Source organism: Pseudopipra pipra, chromosome 2 (assembly GCF_036250125.1).
Source record: "Pseudopipra pipra isolate bDixPip1 chromosome 2, bDixPip1.hap1, whole genome shotgun sequence".
Taxonomy (NCBI): domain Eukaryota; kingdom Metazoa; phylum Chordata; class Aves; order Passeriformes; family Pipridae; genus Pseudopipra; species Pseudopipra pipra.
The window spans coordinates 40993736-41018301 of record NC_087550.1 but is presented as its reverse complement, the minus strand read 5'-3'; the positions used below and the strand labels follow the sequence as shown (position 1 = coordinate 41018301).

Below are 24566 nucleotides of genomic sequence, written 5' to 3'. Positions count from 1 at the left end.
TGTCTGAGTTTGCTTTTCTGATAAGAATCAAAATTCAATGTATCAACTCAAAGTCTGATTTTCTGCTGTTTTGGTTTTTTTTTTCTTTTCCTTTATACAACCCCCATTACAGAAATTGGATCCCAGTCTTCATTACGGCTATTAAAATATGTCAGACAACATTTCTGAAAGTGGGGTTTTTTTACTTTAATTGCCTCAAAAGGGAGTCTAGAGAAGTGACTGAGGTGCAGAACTTGATAAGGTAGATGTGCAAGGTAACTAAGGTGAGACAAATCCCACTCTGAACATTTTGCGGGGGGGGAAGCACATAACAAGATGCAAAGAAAATATTCACAGAGGTGTGACTGGGATGTAGAACTGTTTCTGTCATGGTGGATCTAAACACCGAGTCTCCTTCTTTCTTCTGTTTTCTAGAATGATTACAAGAAACTGTCTATGCAATGCAAAGATTTTGTAGTCGGACTCCTTGATTTGTGCAGAAATACAGAAGAAGTGGAAGCTATTTTGAATGGTGATGTAGAGATGAACCTCAGTAATGGAGAACACGGCCGCCCCAGCCTTAGCCGCTTAAAGCTTGCCATTAAGTATGAAGTTAAAAAAGTAAGCAACTTTGTTGATCAAACAGACATGTCATGATAGTGGTATTAAATTGTGCTATTATTAAATGTTTATGTTTTGGTAGCCTGTGACAAATGAACATTAGGACCCTTTTGTATTTTGCAAACAAAAGAGTCCTTGCCCCAAATAGCTCGCAATATAAAAAAGAAGCAGATATTGAGGGTGAATACTGGTCACAGTGAGTATGAGAGCAAATGACTCCAATACAATTTGTAGCTATGTGCAAAATAAAAAAAAAAAGGCTTCAGGCAGTGTCAGTTACAACAGTTATCATCTTCTTTGTCTTGCTTTCATTTCTACTGTCAGTTTAATACTATGGTCTCCATCTGAAATGCTCTCAGTGAAACTAGCTGAGTTAGTAGCTGCACAGAGACCCTTGAATTACCCAGGAAACTCGTCTTGGATAATAGAGGCTGTAAAATTCTAGGTGGCGTGTGTGAACCAGGGAGAAATTATTTGTGTAATGAATCGTATACAACCAAAGATCAAGAAGATACAGATCAGGAGAATACTTGAAATGCATGTTACCCTAAAGTAGAGCCTTTTTTACAAAAATTGAGCTCACATCTCCTACATGAGAGGTGTATTTATGTGTTCATGAAAGGAAGAAAAGAAGAAAGCTATTTTGGCTGAGCACTCACCAATAAATGAAAACACTGCAAAACACTTGGCAAGTTATGGTCACTAAAGAGAGATGAAGCAACTACTGAAGAGAACATGTCACAATGAGTTTGTCCTTCATAGTATTTGAGCCTTAATCCTTCCCTGAATGTGAACTTTCTTGCAATACTTTCTCTTATCTCAATAAAGATATTTCTTGCACCTGCAGCCAGTAATCCTTTAAGTATAGAGAAGATTATAGAAAAAAACAAACCTAGATTAATTTAAATTTTTAATTCTATTAACAGGTCTGGATATAAACATACACAGTGCACAAGGATCTACTATTTATTAATACCTACCTTTGTAAGGTTCTTCTTATACTAACAAGAGGACACAAAGGGGGTTATGGGGTAGACTTCTCAGTTTTGCAGAGTTTGTCCAAAATATTCCAGAACCAAGTTATAAATAGTCCTTATCTGATTTCCTGCAAATACGACAGCTGTTTTCTTATGCCAGCATGTTAGCACGTAAAAATATATCAAAATCTTTCTTTCACAACTGAAGATTATATAGCATTTTTTTGCAGAACAAAAAGACTTAAAGTTCTGGAATTTCTGAAGCAGTAAATTTAAAATTATAAATATAAGAAAGTTACAAAGTTTGATCAGATAAATTTTATGTTTAATTAACCTTAGATAAAATTAATAGTTTGTGATTGAATAATAAATAATAAATGTCTCAATAAATAGTAGTTTTTTAAATTAATGTATGTCTGTTTACTGGGAAATTTGGCCCGTCAAATAGTTTTTCTTATGACCTTGTTAGTTCTCCTTTGAACAACTCTCCTGAGTTGTTGCTATTCCAGAATTCTTAATGTGCTTCCTATAGCTGTATTTTAATAAAGGTTATTCTGATAGCAATATTATTTTTGTGCTCTTTTTCTTTATTATAGTTTGTAGCACATCCAAACTGCCAGCAACAACTTCTCTCAATTTGGTATGAAAATTTATCAGGTTTACGGCAGCAGACCATGGCAGTGAAGTTTCTGGTTGTTCTTGCTGTTGCAATAGGACTGCCCTTCCTTTCAATGGCTTACTGGATTGCTCCTTGCAGTAAGGTCAGTCTGTGAAATCTTGTAATGGCTTTTTATTAACTCCTGTATCATCTATATATAGATTCCTGTCTGACAAAGACATGCTTAAACAATAAAATTATTTTAAAGCCAAGTTAGAATGGAATGGCTGCAAGACTGCATGTTCAGACAACTGTAATTAAGACAGGTATATGTATTGTGTTAAATGTAATATATATTAAATTAATTTACAATTACTGAGCAAGAGTTGCTTTGTAGAAATCCTGCTTTAGAAACAATGAGTCAAATTGTTATCATTTAGTTCTTGCCTCTATAGGCAAATACCAAGGATACTCTTTTTCCATTGTTTCAGATTTAGACTAAGTTCAAGCAGGGAGTTGATTCCAATTAACTCAAAGGCAATTTTATTTTTCATGATTAAAAATAAATAGATAAAAGTCATTGAAATATGAATGCCAGAAACTAAAGCAATCATCACTTTTCTAGAAGTCAAAATTAACTGTGTTGGCTTGACAAGACAGTGCTAATATTCATCATATTTCATGAGGACTCCAAAGTAGTCACACAGTCTCCCCTGCATTGATTTACAATGCACTGTCTGGATTGGGTGACAATCTCTGACCTCAGTGAACTTTGTGTTGAATCTCTGTTTGAGTTGGTCACTGTCCATTTTGAGTGGACACTGATGGAAAATATCCCTTCAAAGTATGTTAGAGGGAAAAAATGGCATCCTATAAGGGTCATTCACCATGTTGCAGTATAATATCCCCAACTCTAACAGGTCAAGTCCTTTGCACATACCATGATTTCAGGGGAAGAGGAAGGTTGAAAGAGAGGACTGAGGTCTTTGTATGGTTTTTTTTGTTGTTCTCTGGAGGAGAAAAGTGGGCCTTTTTTGTTTTGCCATATTTTTTCATTTCTTTCAGTCTGGACAATAAAAATCAGTTATATTATTTTCACTTTTCTGTATAGTGACCAGGTTTTTATGAGTACTTATTTCTTAAGACACTCCTTGAGATTCAACACACTTCATTAATTGATTTTCTACTATAGCAGTGACTTACCTATTTGTCATTTTCCATTTTCAATGATTTATTGGAACTTAAACTAAATTTGAACCATTGTACATTCAGAAAAATATATTTCAGAGTAGCTTTTAAAGTCAAGGTACAAGTAACCACATTCATTAAGGTTTCAGTTCTGTCACTATTTAATCAACTCGTCATGTGATTTGAATGCTTTTTGTTTAATTGTATTCTGCAAATATAAAATCCAATCTACCTTTTTCACCAATTGCCATTAAATACTTTATGCTTCACTTATATTTCAGAAGTTTAATCTGGTTTTTGAAGACAAAAATTTTCAGTGTATAGTCTCAAGTTAGGATGTCTCCAATATAGAACATCTTCTTTATCAAGAGTCCATTCTGTGTATGAATTGATGGAATTTTACATCTTCTCTTCCTACCGAGATAAAGTACACATTCTTTTTCCAGGTTTGGCAGTATAAGGCACAGTGACAGAAGAGAGAAAATGTTCACAGTATTTCTGGTGAAAATAAAACCTTACAGTAGAGCTCTGACACATTTCTTTATATTCTCATGTCACGGCTCTGAGAAAGGCAACATCTCAGTCAGTTGACTGTAATGCTGACCAGCTTCCTCTTTGGGAAAAAGTTAATTTGAGTTTGGACCACAGACTGAAGGTTTGAATTGAAAGTTTCAGATGTGAAAAAAATTTAATGGAAATATGTGGTCAGTCCTGTTGATTTGGAAGGAATTCACTACTGCCGGATGCCAAAAGGCGTTAAGATTGCCTCTTATTTGAATTTCAGCCATTGTTCCTCGCAGAGACATTTCAAAATTTTGTCTGTCTCTGGCAACTGTCTCCTAACTCATCTTTGTGAATACAAGAATAATACATTTAAAAGGACACTGTCAAGGTACTTTATAATTTTCCAACTCTACTTTATTGTATGTTGTTTATGACTGTATCTTCCTGGCTTGAAATAAAATTTTTCCCCGTGACAATTGCCTGTTCTCTTTGTAGTTCATGCAAAATAATTGGTTGTTGAAGTTCATCCCATGAGGCTGACAGACTGTTTAATTTAATAAAAAAGAAATTAATTTAATTGAGTGAGAAACATAATAAATGGCATGGGTTTGAAAAGTAATATAACAAATCTTATGCCTGCTAACCTTGACAGTGTTCCTTTAACAGTATCTTATATTTACATTTGTCTAGTCTTCCTAATGTGATTTGTGTTTGAGACCTTACCATTGCATCCTTGGCTCCATCCTCTTATTCATGTTTCTGTAAAAGCTGATTGCAAAATTCTGATTTTCTGCAGCAAAAATATGAGTACCAATAACATACCTCTCTGTTTCCACCTACTTTTTCCAGACCACAGATTGTTATATGTTTTAGTTGAGATCTGTAACACTTGCTATCAATCATTTCCAAGCAATTTTTTTAGATATGAGTACAGTCTTAGTCTAAAATGAAAAAGTAGTTTTCTGCAGCTTCCAACTAAGTGGACAAGCTAAGACTTTTAATATTAGTACAGCCACTCTCTAAAATAAAGTAAATAATTCCTAGAAGTTCAACCTTGTGTGAATTTGTATGGAACTTTTAGGTTTTTGAAGTGTTGCACTAAACCATTTTAAAGTTGTTCTTAGTCATGACAAAGATGAAAACTTTTCCATTGTAGCAGTCAGGAGGAAATTAAGACTTTACAGGACTATAAACATAACCCTTTGAGGCCTCCTGACTTTTTTTAAAAAAAGAAAATAAATTGGGAAAACTGCAAAATAACTGTGCTAAACCGAGTATCACATCAGTCAGGAAATTAAATTCTTTAGTCATAATTCATTCATGGTGATAATTCTTTTAGTAAGTGTCAAAATCTTGGTTTCTTTCTTGCCCCATAAAGATGACTAGCATGTAAGAAATCCACCAACTATAATAGATTTTACCTTTGATTATCTGTAATAGAGATAGATACCGCAAACTAATTACGGAATTATTTCAAATCGCCCAGTTAAAAATACAGATCTTTTTAATTTCAGTATTCTATCAGTGAAACTAATAGATTATTCCTGAAAATAGCACATCAGTAGAAACTTTTAAAAGCAACTGTCAACATGGCATCATAGTACACAAATTTTTCTAAATATTTGTTCCTTTGCATTACTGAAATATATGACTTTCTGTGTTACTGGTCTTTTTATATATTTTTTATTTTGGAAGAAGTCAATGCAATATCCTTGTGTTTCATAATCTCTGTTGCAGCTGGGGAGGATAATGCGTGGACCATTTATGAAGTTTGTAGCCCATGCAGCCTCTTTCACCATTTTTCTGGGTCTGCTTGTCATGAATGCAGCTGACAGGTTTGATGGCACCAAACTCCGACCTAATGAAACAACAGACAATGTAAAACAGCTGTTTAGGATGAAAACATCATGTTTCACATGGATGGAGATGCTCATTATTTCTTGGGTAATAGGTAAAAAATTTTGCTTAAATTTGTCTTGCTATGATTTCAAGTGAAGCTGAACTAAATGAAATCCTTTTCTATCAATGTTTTGTGTAAAAATTGCGACAAAGGGAGTTTATTCAGTTGTCTGCATTCCCACATGGGCCTCATGTTTTATGCTGGATGTCATCAGGATTCACATGTTCCCATCTGATCACATTCAGATTAAGGATTTATGTGAAATCTACATCATTCTGAAATCTACATCTACATGAATTCAGTTTTACAAATAACAAAGCAAAGTGTCTACCAGTTTTCTGGGGGTTTTGAGTAACACTGCGTCAACTACAAAGGGGAAAGATTTGCACATGATGGGCCAAATTTTTTTGTGTCTAATTGTCTCTTTCTGCTAAGATTCTCTTTTTTTGCAAGTATGTCTGCAGAACTAACGGTATTTAGCTGAATGTATTATTGACAAAAGAAAAGAATATAGACCTATTGGCAGTAGATTTTCTCATCCCAACATAGGGATGACATGAGTGCTATGAGTAGTACTCTGAGCTGACCCACTGAATTCAGTGATGTAGTACTATTCAGCATCAGAACCTGAGCGCAGGCCCTCCAAAATATTTTGGCTGTCAGATGCTCATTTACAAGTCTAATACCTTTTAATCCAGTGAGGGTTACATGCCCAAATATTTTAAGGATCTGGATTCTGGTTGTTACTTAAGACAGTAATGTGTGAGATTTAAATTCAAGCTAAGTAAAGTATCTTTCCTTACAAGAGTTTACACATTTAAAATATTTTGCTTTTATGATCTCTCTTTGATTGATATTTGTACACCAATTGATTCTTATAGCTTTAAAGACATTGGTAGCCTTTATTTATTTAATAGCAAAGCTATTTATAAATTAATATAGTTGTGTATTATAGGGATAATATAGCACTCAGATTTCTGAAGTCTATAAATATCTTCATCTGATAAAAAAGAAGGAAATAATAGTTTCTTAATTTGAAGTTCTAGTTTGATAATTTAATCTATTTTCATTTTTATTTATTTCAGTGTCATGCATAAGATGGTTTATGAAAAATTGATTCAGTGCATACAGACGTAACATTGAATGCAGTTACTGCAATTGACATTATTATTGTCCTTATCTGAAAATTATGAAAAGTTCCTTCAGACAATTTGATAAGTGAAAAAAGTATTCCATTCAGCTTTTTATTAAAGATTCTTTTTAAAATCCTAGAAATGTAGTTTATATTTTTTTCTCTTGAAATGAAAAAAGATTTTCTCTGAAAATAAGAAAATCTGAGTTTCTCTATTAGCTCTACCACAGATCATGCCAGAGCATTTCTGCTCTTTCCATCTCTTCCTGTGTCTGTAACATATGGTAATACTCACATCCCATTCCTCTCTTTGAAAGCTTTTATAGTTGTACAGCAAAAAGAATTCTAAAAGATTGCTATTATTACTCGCATGAGAAGAAGTCTTGGAATGTATATGAATTTTCAGATTCAAGGATTTTATTTTGTGTTTGAATTCCCACTGATCAAAATTGTTTTGAGTTTGACCACAACCAAGTGCATGTTCTATATATAATAAAAATATAAAATAAAACAATTGTGAAGATAAAAGAACGCACTGTTTTCTCTGTTCTGTCTTAAACAGGCATGATATGGTCTGAATGTAAAGAAATTTGGTCTCAAGGTCCAAAGGAATACCTTTTTGAGTTATGGAATATGCTTGATTTTGGTATGTTAGCAATTTTTGCAGCATCATTCATAGCAAGGTTTATGGCATTTTGGCATGCATCCAGAGCCCAGAACTTCGTTGATGCACATATGAAAGATCTGACTAGTCCAACACTGGACCCCAGCATAAAATACTACACCTTGGGTGAGTTGATTGAACATGGTTAAAATTTACTTCTGGGGCCAAGATGAACTGATTTTTCAGTAAATAAGTCTCCAATACCATAGTTCCACAAGGTACTACTAAAGAAATTCCCACTCCTTCTCCTTCTCATCCTTATGGTAAATTGAATATGAGTCAGCAGTGCCCTGGCAACCAGGAGAGACATCCGTGTCCTCGGATGCATAAGCATAGTATCACCAGACACCCGAGGGAAGTGATTGTCCCAGTCCACTCTGCACTGGTGTGGCCTCACCTGGAGTAGTGTGCAGTTTTGTGCACCACATTATAAAAAAGACACTAAACTATTAGAGACTGTCCAAAGGAGGGTCACAAGGATGGTGAGGGGTGTGCAGGGGAAGCCATATGAGGAGCAGCTGAAGTCGCTTGATTTGTTCAGCCTGGAGAAGAGGAGACTGAGGGGAGACCCCATTGCAGTCTACAACACCCTCATGAGGGGATGCAGAGGAGCAGGTACCAATCTCTTCACTCTCATGACCAGTGACAGGACTCAAGGGAATGGCATGAAGCTGAGTTAGGGAAGGTTTAGGTTAGATATCAGGAAAAGGGTTTTCACCCAGAGAGTGGTTGAGCATTGGAACAGGCTCCCCAGGGAAGTGGTCACAGCACCAAGCCTGTCTGGATTCAAGAAGTATTTGGACAACATTCTCAGGCACATGGTGGGATTCATGGGGTGTCCTGCACAGGGCCAGGATTTGGACTCAATGATCTTGATGGGTCCCTTCCAACTTGGCATATATTCTATGATTCTATGATTCTACTATTTGATCACAGTTCCGTTGGCTATGCTCATACATCTTTTGGGGAGTGTTCTAAACAGCAGGCACTGAAATGATCTAAGATCAACATAACCTTACTATCATCCCACCCCTTTTCTAGATTATTTTAATCTATTCAATTACACAATACTGTCTGCAAACCAATCTGTGTTGGTGCAGCTGTGAATTGAATCTACTCTAATGTGGGGACAAAACTAAGCAATGAGATGCATGAACTTCTTAAACATGCTATGTCAAATAACCAATATGTCTTTTATATATTATTTTTTCAGAGACTCTGTTGTATTACTTTAATATTTTTCAATCCACTCTCTTTACCAGTAAGAGATGAAAAATGTTAATAAACTTGCTTGGCATATATGAGAAGTGACTAGAAGCTATTTTGCCTGAATGAGAAAAAATTAAGCTCTGTTGATTAGTGTTCGCTCTCAACATCACCACATCTCTCTTACTGTTATTAGATTTTCTTTTTTCTAGATACTGAATTACATCAGTTTCTATATGTGTTCTGTGACTCAGATTCTATTTCTCTTAAGGTTACATTCCTGCATCATCCAGGTTGTAGAAAAGCAGAGCAATTAATATATAGATTCTGAAACACATTGAATTGTAAGACTGACAAATTTTACTGGAAAGTTACAGATTTTACGTAAGTCCTAAAAGCAGCTGGTTAAATATTAATTCAGTTTTCAGAAACACACACTTGAAGAATGTGCAAACAGAGACTGTTGTTTATGTTCACAGTGCCTGCGTATGACAAGCACAAGTCTTGTAACTCATTTATGCTACACAATACTGCATCATTTAGAAAGGCACCTTCCATTCATATCAGTCACGGGTTGTGACTTTGTTATGCCCTGAAGCACAGCTGATACATTTTTTAGTGGATGCATGTACACTGAAGTCTGGTTGGAGAGCACCTGTGTCTGGTAGTGCCAACATGGATAATGTTATTTAGTGCCACAGTTTTTTTCCTAGGTTAGCAAACATAACTTGATGGACACCATGAGCCAACAGTGGGCCCCTGTGGCAAAGAAGGCCAATGGTATTCTGGGCTGCATTAGGCGGAGCATGGACAGCAGGTGGAGGGAGATGATCCTGCCCCTCTACTCAGCACTGGTGAGTCCACAACTGGAATGCTGTGTCCAGTTCTGGGCTACCCAGTACAACAGAGATGTGAACATGTTGGAGATAAGGGCCTTTACAGTAAAGTACAGTAAAGTAGACACATAACAACATTCTCCTGGGACATAGGTAACACATCCCAGGTTAACCTCTTCTCTTTGTCTGAAGCACAATACTGAATGAATTTAAGCCTGCCACATCATAAGAGAATGCCTTGTCTTACAGCAAGGAAGTATTCTGAAGGGTATTGCTTCAGACTTCTTCTTCTGACACTTTTCTGTAAATATTTATTTAAGTAAAAGTTTGAACTTAAATGTTCCTCTCTACAGTTGAATGTGTCACGTTCCCTATTAAAAGACATTCAAGTAATTCACGAGTACATTAGCTTCAGCAGAAGATACTAATAGAAATGATGATAGAAAAGGTGATGGAAATGGATGTTTGGTGTTTGCTGGGAAATGACCACTACAATTTCATTATAAGTAAGACAATAAAGTAGAAAAGATATAGAAATATAGTTCATGTAGTTTTGGAGTTGTGAAGGCCACTTAATTAATTCAGATCCCCACATCAAAACAGTTCATTTTGTCACAGCTCAGTTGTCATCACCTGCCACTGTAAGCTGAATTTTACTTAAATTCTATTATAGGCGAGGATTCAACTCCCAAAAAGTTACCTCAGTGATCTTACGGTCCACCTTTATAATCACTGGTGATCTAATCAATACAGTCAGTGGAACTGTGGAAAGGTTTTAGAGTTAGTTACATGGCTCACTTCAGTCAGCTAAACCTAAGTGATTAGTGCTGTTTGAGTTGCCATGGGTTTCTTCCCTCACCTTGAAATCACAGAATATCCTGAGTTGGAAGGGACTCACAAGGATCATCAAGTCCAAATCTTAGCCCTGCAGAGGACATCCACAGGAGTCACACCATGTGCCTGAGATGTTGTTCCAATTGCTGTTCCGACTGCTGTTCCAAAAAGACCCCCCCATAGATGCATACAGTTATCTTGAAATAATGACAGTTCTCATCTTTTGTTCCTAGCCAGAATAAACTGGGATCCGTCCGATCCTCAGATCATATCTGAAGGGCTGTATGCAATTGCAGTTGTGTTAAGTTTCTCCAGAATAGCCTACATCTTACCAGCTAATGAAAGCTTTGGACCGCTGCAGATATCACTTGGCAGAACCGTGAAAGACATCTTCAAGTTTATGGTGATATTTATCATGGTGTTTGTAGCTTTCATGATCGGCATGTTTAATCTCTATTCCTACTATCTGGGGGCGAAACAAAATGAAGCATTCACAACGTAAGTACAACTGATTAAAATGTAGCTTTTTTTCTTAACAATAAAGCAACAAAATACAAAATGTGCTTTGCAACGCTACTACATTTTTGGACATGGGGAACTGAGATCTCCTTAACAAAGCAAGGGAAAATATGCCTTCAAACAGACGGAGATAGATAGGAAAAAATACCTCAGAGGTTTGGACTTCTATATATGTATAAACTGATTAAGAGGAGATACATGTATTTAAGTGAACTAACTTGAAAAAAAATCAGTATGCCCACACCATGGTTTTACACTGAAATTGTGTAATAGTAAAAATTCAGCTGGAGGATTACGATCTGTGAGACTAATTTTTCTGAAAATTGATGAATTGCCCTCAGACATCCTGTCTTCTCACAGTTTCAGAATGTTTGTCATAATAATGGTGAAATAATTCATACAAAGTGAACTAATGGTGCAATTTAAATAATTTACAGGTTAATTATTTTTTATTTACATTAATTTACATTCAGCAGGCATGTAGATTAGTTAACAAGTAAATCATTGTGATATTCTTTCAAGGATGGGTATATAATTCCTAAACTCAATCAGATGGTTTTATTGTCAGTCCTAAGTTTTAGGAATCTTGTATTGTGCAACAGCCTGTACGCATGAAATTAGATAGTCTACTGTTATGCACTATGGTAGAATTCTACATTATGATAATGAAAAAATTTGTACACCATATAAAAATGGTAACTGGCAATTTATATAATAAGAATATACAGCTTTTCTTCAGTATTATATGCATGTGTTCAATTTCTCCTTTTAGTGTTGAAGAAAGTTTCAAAACTTTGTTCTGGGCTATATTTGGACTCTCAGAAGTTAAATCGGTTGTCATCAATTATAAACACAAATTTATTGAAAATATTGGTTATGTCCTTTATGGAGTCTATAATGTTACCATGGTCATCGTCTTACTGAACATGCTTATTGCAATGATCAACAGTTCATTCCAGGAAATTGAGGTAAAAACTGATTTTATGATGAAGTATCACCACATTTACTGTTACAAATAATTGTATAAACCTCTCGGAAAATATTCTTGTTGACATCTTGTTTAAGAAAAGTAACACATAGGCTTTTGGAATATATTAGGAGAAAATATTAATTCCACTGTACATTTTTGTTATAAAATACCTGGAAGTTACCTGTGCTTGCATTAGTAAGAATCAAACTGGAATAAGAAAGTTCTGCTGAACTCCGTTATGTTCCTGAAGAGGATGGCTACATGGTGTGCCTTTGTGAATCTTTCACTCATCTCATTTGTAATTATTAGAGAAATGTCCCTCTTGCTGCAAGGATGTTCACATTCCTATGCCTTGGCCTTGCAAGCAAGTCTCTAACATGTTGTATTCTTCTTTCATTAAATGACTGTTGCTCTAGACCTCTGCAGTGAACAAAACTTTACTTGACAAAGTAATCAGCAGGGCTACTGAAAATCAGCGTGAATTTTGCATGCCATGGAAAACAGAGGGCTAAATCATTATCATTGTTTTGAAAAAAAGGAAGCATATCTCCAGGAGCTAGGCCATCTCAGACCTTCCCAGACGCCCTTGCCACACAGCTGCATGCTCAGGTTTGACACTGCTCTGGTCCCCTGTTCTAGGCTCTGGTTTGGGGCCGTAGCATTGTCTGGCTTGAGCAAGAGCAGCACATGCTCTAGGGAGGTTCATATTCTTCTGACTCGGGAAGCCACAGAGCAAACCTATCAGGTTTAGAGCCTTAAAAAGCAGTCTCTTATCCAAAAATATGTTGACTGGATAAAAACAGCTTCTAAAAACAGGCACAGCAATAGCGATTAATGTCCTTGGACATGATGTCAGTCCTTTCTGCAGAAAATCCTCTTAAACTTTGCAGAGTGGAATAAAGTGATTGTTTTGACGATCCTAAATGTTAAGCATAAACCATGGTGATGGTAGCATATCTGGTTTAATCATATATTTAAGCAAGTGGAAGGAATTATCTAAGAATCATCTAATCTTTTTTAACTTCATGTTTAAAGTAATAGAGTAATAGTGTCTGCAGACTATTAGCAGGGTCTGTCGTTGTAATCATATATTGCAGACTATTAGCACTGACCCTGGAGTAAGCAATGTTTAAATTAAATCCATTCTGTTCTTCTGTAATTGCATTATTTTAAATGGATTAATAAGAACAATTCCATTCACTGAAATTTGGTTTTCATGGATCATAAGCAAGTTCTTGATGTGTTTGAGATTAACTTCAGCCATTACATTCAAAACACATACAAAGTTTAGCTAGAGCATCTTTAATAGTCAAAGTGGTATTAACAGTGTATTAACAGCTGTGTTTCCATTTTACAGGATGATGCTGATGTAGAATGGAAATTTGCAAGGGCTAAACTTTGGTTTTCTTACTTTGAAGAAGGGAGAACTCTTCCAGTACCCTTCAACTTAGTGCCAAGTCCAAAATCTTTGCTGTATCTCCTAATCAGAATCAAAAAATGTATTTCTAAACCATTTCTGTGCCAAAAGAAAAACTTTCAGGAAGATGCAGAGATGAACAAGGTAATTTTGTCATGTATATATTAACTTCTAATTTTAAAACATAAAAATAATTTTAACTTAATTTTTGTTGTTGCCCTGTTTTATTCATGAATTTCCCAATATACTTCATCCATACTAAAGTCAGTCACTAACGTGGGTACAAGAATATTCTAGAATACAGAGTTAAAACCCTTGCTAAAGTCAGGTCAGAAGACATCTCTAGCTCTCCCTTTATCTGCAAGTCAGAGAGATTTTACTTTTCATAAATTCACACCTACTTTTTCCAGTCGCTATCTGTCCTTTTACGTGCTCCAAGAGGATTTGTTATCCATTCCAATTTTTCGCCAGTGACTGAAGGGAGGTTAAGTGCCCATGTTTGCTCAGATCATAATTTTGACCTTTTTTGAAGATGGGTTTGACATTTGTCTTTCTTCAGCCTTTTGGGACCTCTCCCAATATCCATGTTTTTTCAGAGATGATTCCGTATTTGCAAGGGGTTCATCTGCTCTCTCAGCACCTGTGGATTCAGCCTTTTGGGTCCAAGGGACTTGCCTGGGTCAAGTTCTCTCAAGTAAGCCCAGTCCCCTTGAATCCCTTCACTGAGCACAGAGGCCTGAGAGACTGTTGCTGAAGCCTGAGGCAAAGAAGGCATTAATTCCCTCAATCTTACCGTCATCCACTGTCACTTAAATCCTCTTTCCCACTAAACAACAGGCCCACATTTCCTTGTTCTCCTTATTATTGTAGCAGTAGAAGTTCTTCTTATTGCCCTTCCAAATGTCAGTTTAAGACAAGCTTTGTCTTTCCTAACACTACGCTCACATGCCTGGACAGTTTCTAAATTCCCCTTGATAGCCTGTCTCTGCTTCCACTGAGAATGCAGCCTACTTTTATCATAAAGCATTTTTTTATCTGTTTTATTTACACAAGTGCAGTAAAAAGAGCTTGAGTCGATTCACTGGGCTTGCTTAAGGAGGTTGTAATCAGTGTATTTTTCCTGCACTGTCTTGGCATAAACCAAAGTAATTGCTTTAGGAGAATGTGGGATGTTAGGTGATATTGGAAATTTAAAGACTAGCACTATTCTAGCACTATTGTAACATGTTAGGGGAAAAGAGCCGTGCAAGACAGCTGATCAGATGTAGCAAGTGGAAGGGTGAGCATACAAAGAAAAAGAAGGTTAAAATTTGTCATGGTAGCAGAAACAAAATTGTCTTCTGTGGAAATTTAAATGTGGAAGAATCTTTGTTAAAATGTGTGGTAGTCTGAGCAGAGGCCTGTTCAAGGTTACGAGTTGTTGAGTCTGTAGTCAAGAGTCATTAGCCATTAGACTAGAGAACAGTAAAGAATTTATGTGTGTCTGTCAGTTCTCTGTCACCAGTGTGACAAGCATGTTTTCCAACACAGAGTTGAAGAGTAGAAGAGAAAAACTGGTTGCAATCCTAGATGGAAAAAATGGAGTTTTAGGAAAAATACTGTGCCTCTGACAAGCCTCTGCCTCTGGTTAAGCTTATAATAGTTTATGAAAACAAACACAGGTATTACAAACACTGTCACCAAAGTCAAGATTGTTGTTAACTTCAAATGGCTCATGTGTACTATTGGTAATTTTTCTAGTATTTCACAGATCTCACTTCATTTTACTTGGGAAATTTAATCCTAATGTATTTAAGACCTGACAGAGGTGATACTTCATTTGCTCAGGTTTTTAATGACTGACATTTACAAAACTTGATTTTAAAACCTCTGTGGGTGATAAAGTCATCACCGAAAAATCATGCAAATAAGGAGATGCATATAAACTTAAAATTGAGTGATGGTGAGAAACAACAAATGATTCTTTTCTAATTCACTTTTGACTTTGAAAATCACATAAGTAAGTTAAATGCTTGTTTTAGTGACTTTTTAGCATGAAATTTATGTTCTTTAAAACAGATACTATTAAAAATCTCACTTATACACCCTAAGGAAAGAAGCTGTATTTTTATCACTCCTTTTGAATCTAGCAATTCAGATTGCTAGAAGGGTGCAAAGTGTAATAATTACCAGTTCTAGATAAAACAGTAACAGGTGTATTGGTTTTTACGGCAGTCCCTCTGAAATAGAGCTGTAAGGATGTAAACATCGTTTATCAGATTTTTTCCTAGCCCTGAATTAAATTTTAGTCTTCAAATATTAATGCTTTACACTCACTGCAGATTTTAGTGTAACTAATCCTAAATGAAATGTGCTTACTCCCCAGCCAAAGCAGCTATAAAACTGCAAATCAAATTAAAAAAAAAAAAGCTTTTCTGTTGAAAAACATAAAGCATCTGAGTTACATTTATTCATTCACCAGCTTTTGCAGCAGGGTGACTGCTGTTGCCAGATGATTACATTTTTACTTACTTTTTGGACCACTGCATGCTGTGGAGATGACTTTATCTGAATCTGAGATACTGCCATCCTGTGCACTTCTAAAAGTAACTAAAATGATTTTGTGTTACTTTTTGACCCACTATTGATAATTTGTTGTTGTTGAGGCCAGTTTATGGCATCTTTTCTAAGGCATTCTCAGGCTTTTGGATTTTGTCTTGGGACTCATTCAGTGCTGAGTGTGTTGGTGCTGCTGCGACTGCTGAGCAAGGAGCTACTACAAATGCAGTGAGCTGTGCAAAGATAAGAAAAGATTTGACAAGACCAGACCCAAGACCCTAGACTTAATGGCTGTGTTTGTGCTAGTGAAATGTGAAGCGTAGCTTATCTGGGCATTGAGGCCAATTCGGGAATGGTTTGCCCCTATTTAAGTAGTTTTCCTTGCAAAGGGTTGCTGCAAGCTCTTGTCTTCAGACGATTCCTGTTGCCAAACCATGCCTAGGAAGGTAGAAAGTTGTTCTGAGGCAAGTCCTACCTGGGAGGAGAGTAAAAGTTTACTGATAGAAGACATTGCATTGCAGGGCCCAATAATGTTAACACACACTCGAGTTTACTGATTCAGATCCAGCCTGTGGGTCTTTCTGCTGTGCAGCCAGCATCTTCTCAGTGCAAAAGTGCCAGCAGCTTCAGGGTGAGCATGAAGACAGGAATTAGGATTGGAAGGGGGGAAATTCTGCTCCTAGAGCCAGCTCTGCCCTGATTATTGTTGGCAGAAAACAAAGCCAGATGCTGTCAGTGCTAAACAGCAAGTAATTTACATATCTGTGTTCAAAGTGTACCACACCAGAAGTTAATTTCTTGAGACATATCTGCATATAATACTGAAAGCTGTGAAGATGTTTTCTTTCAGGCTGTTGATTAAAACTTGTAGATTTCTTGTTTCAGGCTAGAATTGGAGTTTTAAACATAAAGTGAACAAGAAACTCAAACCAAAAAAGCGGAGAAATAAATGAAGAAAAAGGAGAGTTTTAAAGAAATGTACTTTGATTTTTATTCTAAATTTTAAAATTTCCTTCCAATTGAGAAAGTTTATTGTTTAAGAGTCACAGAAATTATTCATCCTCCTGAGCTAAAAAATGGTAGTTGCAGATGATGTATTTAAACCTTGTTCTTGAAACATGGCCCTTCAGAAAAAAAATAAGGGACAACTATTTATTGAAACTGCTTTAAACCTCCATTCAAATAAGAAAAATATGTCAACTTTTACTCTACTAGTGCAAAGCAATGTTTCTGAAATGTTCATGGGTGGACTTTGGTTATGGGAGCCCAAACTGAGTGATTTGCTCTGAACCCTCCCTTCTGGTCCAAGCATTTTTGCATTCCAAATCATCACCTGCTTCTGAAAATTGGGATTTAAGACATTAACAGAGTGGTAAACAAAACAGCTACAATAATTACATTGCTATTCTGATTGCATTCAATTTTAAGTAATACTAGAGAATAATAAAATGAGAAGAAAGTTTAAAGACAAAGGTGTTTTCTAAGAGGAATGATGCACGTGTGCTGCATAGAATCATAGAATCATAGAATCAGCCAGCTTGGAAGGGACCTCTGAGATCATAAAGTACTCTTGGAGAAGAGTTATTTTGGGGGTTTGTATAATTGTTTTATTTAATTTACATTATTTCCCCTCCGATCACTCTTGTTCAAAAAATGTTAACTTGAAAATATGAATTCTTGTTCAGTCATCAGTATGACAAGCTGAATGTACTCTAGTAGTAATTTTGGGGAAAGAAAAAAGCCATAGGCGTGAAAATTAAAGAGAATTTAAAATGTTATTTGACGTTATGATGAAATCTTGGCAATCTCTGCCACCAAGTGGTCATTCGGCAACACACAGTAGATATTCTGTCCTGTTAGTGTTGCACAGAAAGAGTTTTAACGAAGTTACACACTTATGATTTACCTGCCAATTTTAAGGTGCACTTTCTAGGTAAGTACATTATTCTGTCCAAAAAAAGTGCTGAAGGGTAAAAGTTAAGATAAATTTGTTATAATGTACCTGATTTTACAAATTTGCGGTGTCTCACTTAACTGATTTTGCCACAAAATACCAGTTTTGCTATTTCAAGTGAAAATCAAGTTGTAGTTAAGCATTTGATTAACTTTTTGAGTGAACCAGTGTAATATAAATTTGAAACTGGTAGCCAGCATGACAGATTACTTTTAAAATATATAATAAAATACATAGTAAATACAAAAAATTATAAAAAATAAATGAATCTGTAGATTATACATAAACTGGTAAATAACAGGATCATGAATGATATCACAGCTGCAAAGTCAGAGATCCAGGAGTGCTGGGACACCAGCCACACATCTGTAGCCCAAGCTCATGGCCTAGGGTAGCTTTATCCAAGGAAACTTCCCTCTGCTACAGCAAAGAAAGCATGCTTTTCCTCTTACTCTACTATATTATTTCCAAAAATGGTGCATGAGAAGTCCAGGGGATAAAATAGCAGGAAGATTGTTTTTCTCTTTTAACCTAGTAGCAAACGTGAGGCCCAAGACAGTATTAATAGTTCTAAATCCTGAAAGACATAGTGATTAAACAGTTGTGTAAACTCACTAGCCATTCCTTTTTATCATAAATCAGATACCTAGTTTAAGTATCAACGTTTAGATAAACTTATGTTTTCTAATATATATTCAAAACTTTTAAAGTAGCTTTATTCAAGCAAGAAAAAGAAACAATAATTTGCCTTTTTTATACATATTCTATTTAATTTCCATCCAAATGTAGATTAATATGTAAGAGACAAATATTAATTATTTTATATTTATACTATTATATATCTTCCATCATTATTTTTGCTTAGTCAAATAAACATAGTCTGAATAGAGAGATAGTGATTTTTACAAGAATGTGCATACAATTTGTGAATCTTTCCAAAGAAACAATCCAAGTTCATTGTAAACTTTATATTAATTGCAAATAAATGTGTTTTACCAAAAGGTATGAACTTTTCTTCAGGAAAAAATATCAAAATACAAACCTGATCTAGTGGAAGGTGTCCCTGCCCATGGCAGAGGGGCTGAACTACATGGTCTTTGAATATCTATTCCAAAACAAACCATTCGTTGATTCTATGAAATGCTAAACAAAATCTAAAAGTATTTAAATTATTCCCAGTGTACAACTGCATAAGCATCTAACCCTCCCTTGCTTTCCTCCATAATGAATTATATTCCAGCATATCCCACACAGTGCTTTACAGGCTTCAAAATGCTCCAGTTTGCTTATCTGTAGGTGCTCTATGTGTTAAGACACAACATAGAGAATTTCACTGGAAGTACAACAAAATCCCACAGGATCTGAGACACTGCAATGCCTGTCTGGTCCTTTAAAACCGTAAACATTTTATTGGACCATGTAAAATTTCAGACTTTCTCAGTCCCACTTATTCCTCATCAAGATCAATCATTATTTATATTTCACAATCTTTATATTTCTAGCACTACTTGTTGAACTGGCCCTGTTATTTATGTAAAGTAATAATATTTGTTTTGACAGTTGCTGTTCACTCTTACTGCAGCCCAGTCATTCAACTTGAGTCTCAGTTCACCATTTTGTGATTCTTTAGTCATTCTCAAAGATGTAAATCAATAATGAAGCCTACAAATTGCATCCTCCATGTTTTATCGGAGATTTATGCCCTTTCAGCACGTGTAGTAAAGAAGATGCAACTCAAAAATGTCAGCTGATAATCTTGTTGTCCCTGGCATGAACTGCATAAGCAATTACATTCAGACAGTGAGGGGAGAAGCAAACTCCTTGTGTATTTTGTGGTAGTGGAGGTCACATTAATTACCGGCAAATGTTATGAAAAAAAAAGGAAAGGGATAATGCTGCCACCCCTCTTTCCTTGGCTTCTCACACACCTGCCCTGATCTTCCCTCATCGGTTGCCTACAAGGCTGTGCCACACCAGTACTACCTTCCTCCTGATGTGGATTCCCCCTCCTGTGCATCAGAGGAGCAGGAGAAAGCCCAGAGTGACGTGACCACTTTATTATGGTCCCTTGGACATGTTAGGAGCAGGTGAGAGGCAGAGTAAATAGAGAAAACCTCCCAGTTCTCACTTTACTACAGCACAGTCTGAAAGTGTTTTTTTCACTCTTGTAATGAAATTCTGTACATGTATGAGGACTTTACCACAATAAATTGACATTTCCCAGTTGAACTTAACAGTTAGTGTTCTGTCACATGATGTATGTATGAACGATATATACACAATATATCTGTATTTTTCTTTTATTTATTTTGAATTATAAATAATCTTTCCGTTTCAGCTTGGTCAAAGGAAGCAATCAAGTATAAGAAGCTCAGATGAAATTCACTTAAACAGTTTAAACAATCCTCCAAGACAATACCAGGTAAAAACCAGTTTATTTTTGAACAAAATCAAGAAGTAGTAGAACTGGCTGAGTGATGTCTTGAGGACAGTTTTGAATTTATGCTAAACAGCATGAGTCAGGAATAAATTCACAGGCCTTGTATATATCCGAAATAAATGTAATGATTTAGGTATTTGCAGTACAATCTAGGTGTGTTTTTCTCTCCTCTTTGTTTCTTAAATGCTACCCTTATAGTGTAATATTTTAAAGCGCTTGAGAAATATTTTTAATTTTAGAGACAGGATGAGTCTTCAACTGTACAATGGGAATTGAGAAAACCAAAAAAACCCTCAACAACTTCCCATTCCATCTGCTGAAGCAGCTCAGATTATTGTTCCACACCTCTGTATACGAATACTACAAGCACTGCAAATATCTGTCAGCCTTTATGCTGTCAATACAGTCTGTTTTTTCTTTGCCTCCTAAACAACTGCAGTGAGCCTTTGCGCAGTTAAGTATAAAGAGACCCAGCACAGTCCACCAAAGGGCCAGCTATTCTGATCCAGAGACTGCTACTTTCCTTCCTGAAATACTATACAGCAGGTGGAAAGGAAGAAACAAGAGCTGCCTGGTAAATAGAACACGACAATCTGAATGAAAAGGGTATAGAAAACAAGTATACTTTATTGACGATAAGACAGAAAAAAAGCTCTTCTCCCTGGGCAGGCTAGGTCTGCTCCGTTCTTATGTTATATAGTGTCTGCACAAGTCTGTTCCAAACACTGCCTCACTTTTTCACAGCCAATTTCATTAGGATGCAATGATAGATATTAAGATTAAAATTTTACCCCAGAAACATGAGGATGTGTGGCTTTGTATTTGAAACGTTCTTGGATTACTAGAATAAACAGTACAGCTGCTGACCCTGCAAGTGATGGTCTGGAACCACTAATCTGGGATGACTCACCACACAACCAGCTCTGGCTGGGTTTTTTACTGTGCAGACAAAAGCAGATACATAAATCTGTGTACATTTTATATCTTATGGTGAAAAACAAAAAGTATTTTGTTGTGATGGACTACACCATATGAAAATACAGAAAGACAGAAATACAGCTCCTAAAAGGCGTTTGGATACCTCGTTCTTTTTCTAGTCATTTGAACTAATGGGAGAATCAGGGGCAGAATTCTTTTTTCCTGGAAGGGTAAAATTTACAATAAATTTGCTGGCCTAGCTTCCCCTTATTATTAGGGGAGAAGTTAGTCATTCTCATGGTGTGATCTATTCGATCAGTTTTAGTTGTCTGAGATAAACTGTGCTCTCAGGTTTGCTCTCTTTATCCATAGAAGGAATTAAAGGTGGCAGATATGTGTATTTGCATGAGAAAGTACTTGGTTAGATGAGTCCCAGCTGAGACACTTAAATGACTTAGAATTGTGGGTCCCATTTTTCTCTAAGCCCAACATTGGGAAAACATAACTTATTAAATATAATATCAAAATAGTTTAAAATAAACTGATGACAAAAGGATTTAGCAATTAGCACTGCTAAACAGGGTCATTGTCACCTTGTGGTAGCAGTAAAGGTCAGATAGTGTCACCTATGTGGAGATCAAAGCTACAACTCTATTGATCATTCTTATAGACTCCAGTTAAGTAAGTTAAGCTTTGTGAATTCTGACATTTGTAAAATGTGTTTAGTTTTCTATTTTTCAACTACATATATGTGCAGAATCATAAAGTTTAAATATCTACTATAGATGAAAGCAGAGATTTTTACATTCTATTTCTTTAACCTGTTGAGTCCTACACTGAAATGTCTGAATGCAATAGAAGGTAACAGAGCTGTTGTAATTAAACACCAGCTGTCAACTAAGTACTGCACAGTTGCTCACTCACTCTCTCCATATCACCCCCGGAACCCCGTGGGATGAGAAGGAGAATTGTAAAAGGTAAAACTTGAGGGTCGAGATAAGAAAACTTTATTAATTTAAATAAAGTAAAATATAATAATAATAATAGTAGTAGTAGTAGTAGTAGTAGTAGTAGTAGTAGTAGTAGTAGTAGTAGTAGTAGTAGTAGTGAAAAGAAGAGACAGAGAGAGAGAGAGCACAGTGATTGGCCATTTAAGGCCAACTCTCCCCAGTTTGTATACTGAGCATAACATTCTGTGGTATGGAATATCCCTTTGGTCTGTTTGAGTCAGCTATCCTGGTCATGCTCCCTTCCTGCTCCTTGTGCACCTCCTTACTGGCAGAGCATGAGACACTTAAAAGTCCTTGACTTAGGGTAAGCACTGTTCAGCAACAACTAAAACACCAGCGAGTTATCAACATTATTCTCATAATAAAACCAAAAGTCACACTGTACCAGCTAGTAAGAAGAAAATGAACTCTGTCCCAGCTGAAAGCAGGACAAGAGCTCATATTTTGAAATGTCATAAAAATACTAGTCCAACAAAGAAAACTTTTTTCTTTCTTTCTTCTCTTTAGAAAATAATGAAACGTCTCATTAAAAGATATGTATTGAAAGCTCAGATAGATAAGGAAAGTGATGAAGTTAATGAAGGTGAGTATGCTGATGAATTGTATGTTTAATCAAAGAATCAAGACAAACTAAAGTGGTTACATATGCCACTTGAAAAAAAATGTTTCCAAAATACTTAATTCACTTGACATGTTTACAAGTGCTAGATATAAAATTACCATGAAATTGAAGTTAAAGAAGAGATGGGATTCCTATCTCTTGTCTCCCATCAGAAAACATCAGTGATCTGACAAGTTGTCAAGTGTTGCTACTTCTAGTAATAATAGAAACATAGGATCATTTGGATTGGAAGGGACCTTAAAGATCATCTAGTTCCTTAAGGATCATCTGCTTCCAATCCCCTTACCATGGGCAGGGACACCTTCCAGTAGACCAGGTCGCTTAAAACCCCATCCAACCTGACCTTGATCACTTACAGGGATGGGACATCTGCAACTTCTCTGGGCAACCTGTTCCAGTGCCTCATCACCCTCACAGGAAAGAATTCCTTCATAATATCCAATCTAAACCTACCCTCTTTCAGTTGGAAACCATTCCCTCTCATGCTGTCATTGCATGCCCTTGTAAAATATCCCTCTCCAGCTTTCTTGTAGACTCTCTTTGGACTTGGGAAGGCTGCTGTGATGCTCAAGGCATTTCCCATAGTGAGACTGCATTTAATGCAGCAGTTGATTTGAGGCATTCCCATATGAATTTTCATTTGTGTTGGTATGTGTTTTTATTGTGAATTCATATATGGGGATGCATATGCTTCAGCTTTTTTTGTGTGTGATTTATTAGCTGGAAACATTTAGTAAATGCACTTCACAGGGATGTTCTTGTCTGTTTGCACCCCTCTGATGCTAGAAAGATACTTAGTTCAGCAGGAAAAGGAGAGGACTGCTCTCTTTTGGACAATGAGAAGCTTTGTTGCTGGCCAAGACTACTCAGGCAACACCAATCTGCATGATCTGCAGAAAAGGACCTGGGGGTGTTGGTCAACAGGGGCTGAACATGAGCCAGTAGTGTGCCCAGGTGGCCAAGAAGGCCAATGGCATCCTGGCCTGTATCAGCAATAGTGTGGCCAGCAGGACCAGGGCAGTGATTGTCCCCCTGCACTCAGCACTGGTGAGGCTGCGCCTTGAATCCTGTGTTCAGTTTTGGGCCTCCCACTACAAGGAAGACATTGAGGTGCTGGAACATGGAACATGTCCAAAAAAGGGCAATGGAGCTGGTGAAGGGTCTGGAGCACAAATCTAATGGGGAATGGCTGAGGGAACTGAGGATTTTAATCTGGAGAAAAGGAGGGTCATAGGTAGACCTTATCACCCACTATAACTACCTGAAAGGAGGACGTAGCGAGGTGGTGGTTGGACTCTTTTCCAAAGTAAGAAGTTATAGGACAAGAGCAAATAGTGTCAGGGAGAGATTTAGATTGGACATTAGGAAAAATGTCTTTACAGATAGGGTTGTGAAGTATTCAAACAGGCTGTCCAGGAAAGTGGTTGAGTCACCGTCCCTGGAATTATTTGAAAGACATGTAGACATGGTGATTAGGGGCAAGGTTTAGGGGTGGACTTGGCAGTGCTTGGCTAATGATTGGACTCGGTGATCTTAGAGGTCTTTTCCAACCTACATGATTCTGTGATTCTGTGATTCAGCAGAACAGCAGCTTCCATATAAGAGATCATATGATCTCTGTTGTGAACTGATGTGGCCTCTCACACTTTTACCTTCAGATTTGTTTGATTCCTGAACTGCATCTTCATATTCCTGTCTGTAAGCCACCATTCACCAACAGGCAACAGAGCATCTGCTTT

At 36.5% G+C, this 24566-nt stretch overlaps 1 protein-coding gene across 1 annotated transcript in view; it reads left to right on the top strand.

Annotated features, from left to right (window-relative positions):
• Positions 1-24566, top strand: part of TRPC6 (transient receptor potential cation channel subfamily C member 6) — an 81869-nt gene that overhangs the window by 54076 nt on the left and 3227 nt on the right. Inside the window, exons 3-11 of the mRNA XM_064645157.1 lie at positions 415-600; positions 2174-2338; positions 5605-5818; positions 7462-7689; positions 10673-10937; positions 11731-11926; positions 13286-13489; positions 20176-20259; positions 22713-22788. Coding sequence (XP_064501227.1) covers positions 415-600; positions 2174-2338; positions 5605-5818; positions 7462-7689; positions 10673-10937; positions 11731-11926; positions 13286-13489; positions 20176-20259; positions 22713-22788 — 1618 coding nt within the window. The remainder of the gene's footprint in view (positions 1-414; positions 601-2173; positions 2339-5604; positions 5819-7461; positions 7690-10672; positions 10938-11730; positions 11927-13285; positions 13490-20175; positions 20260-22712; positions 22789-24566) is intronic.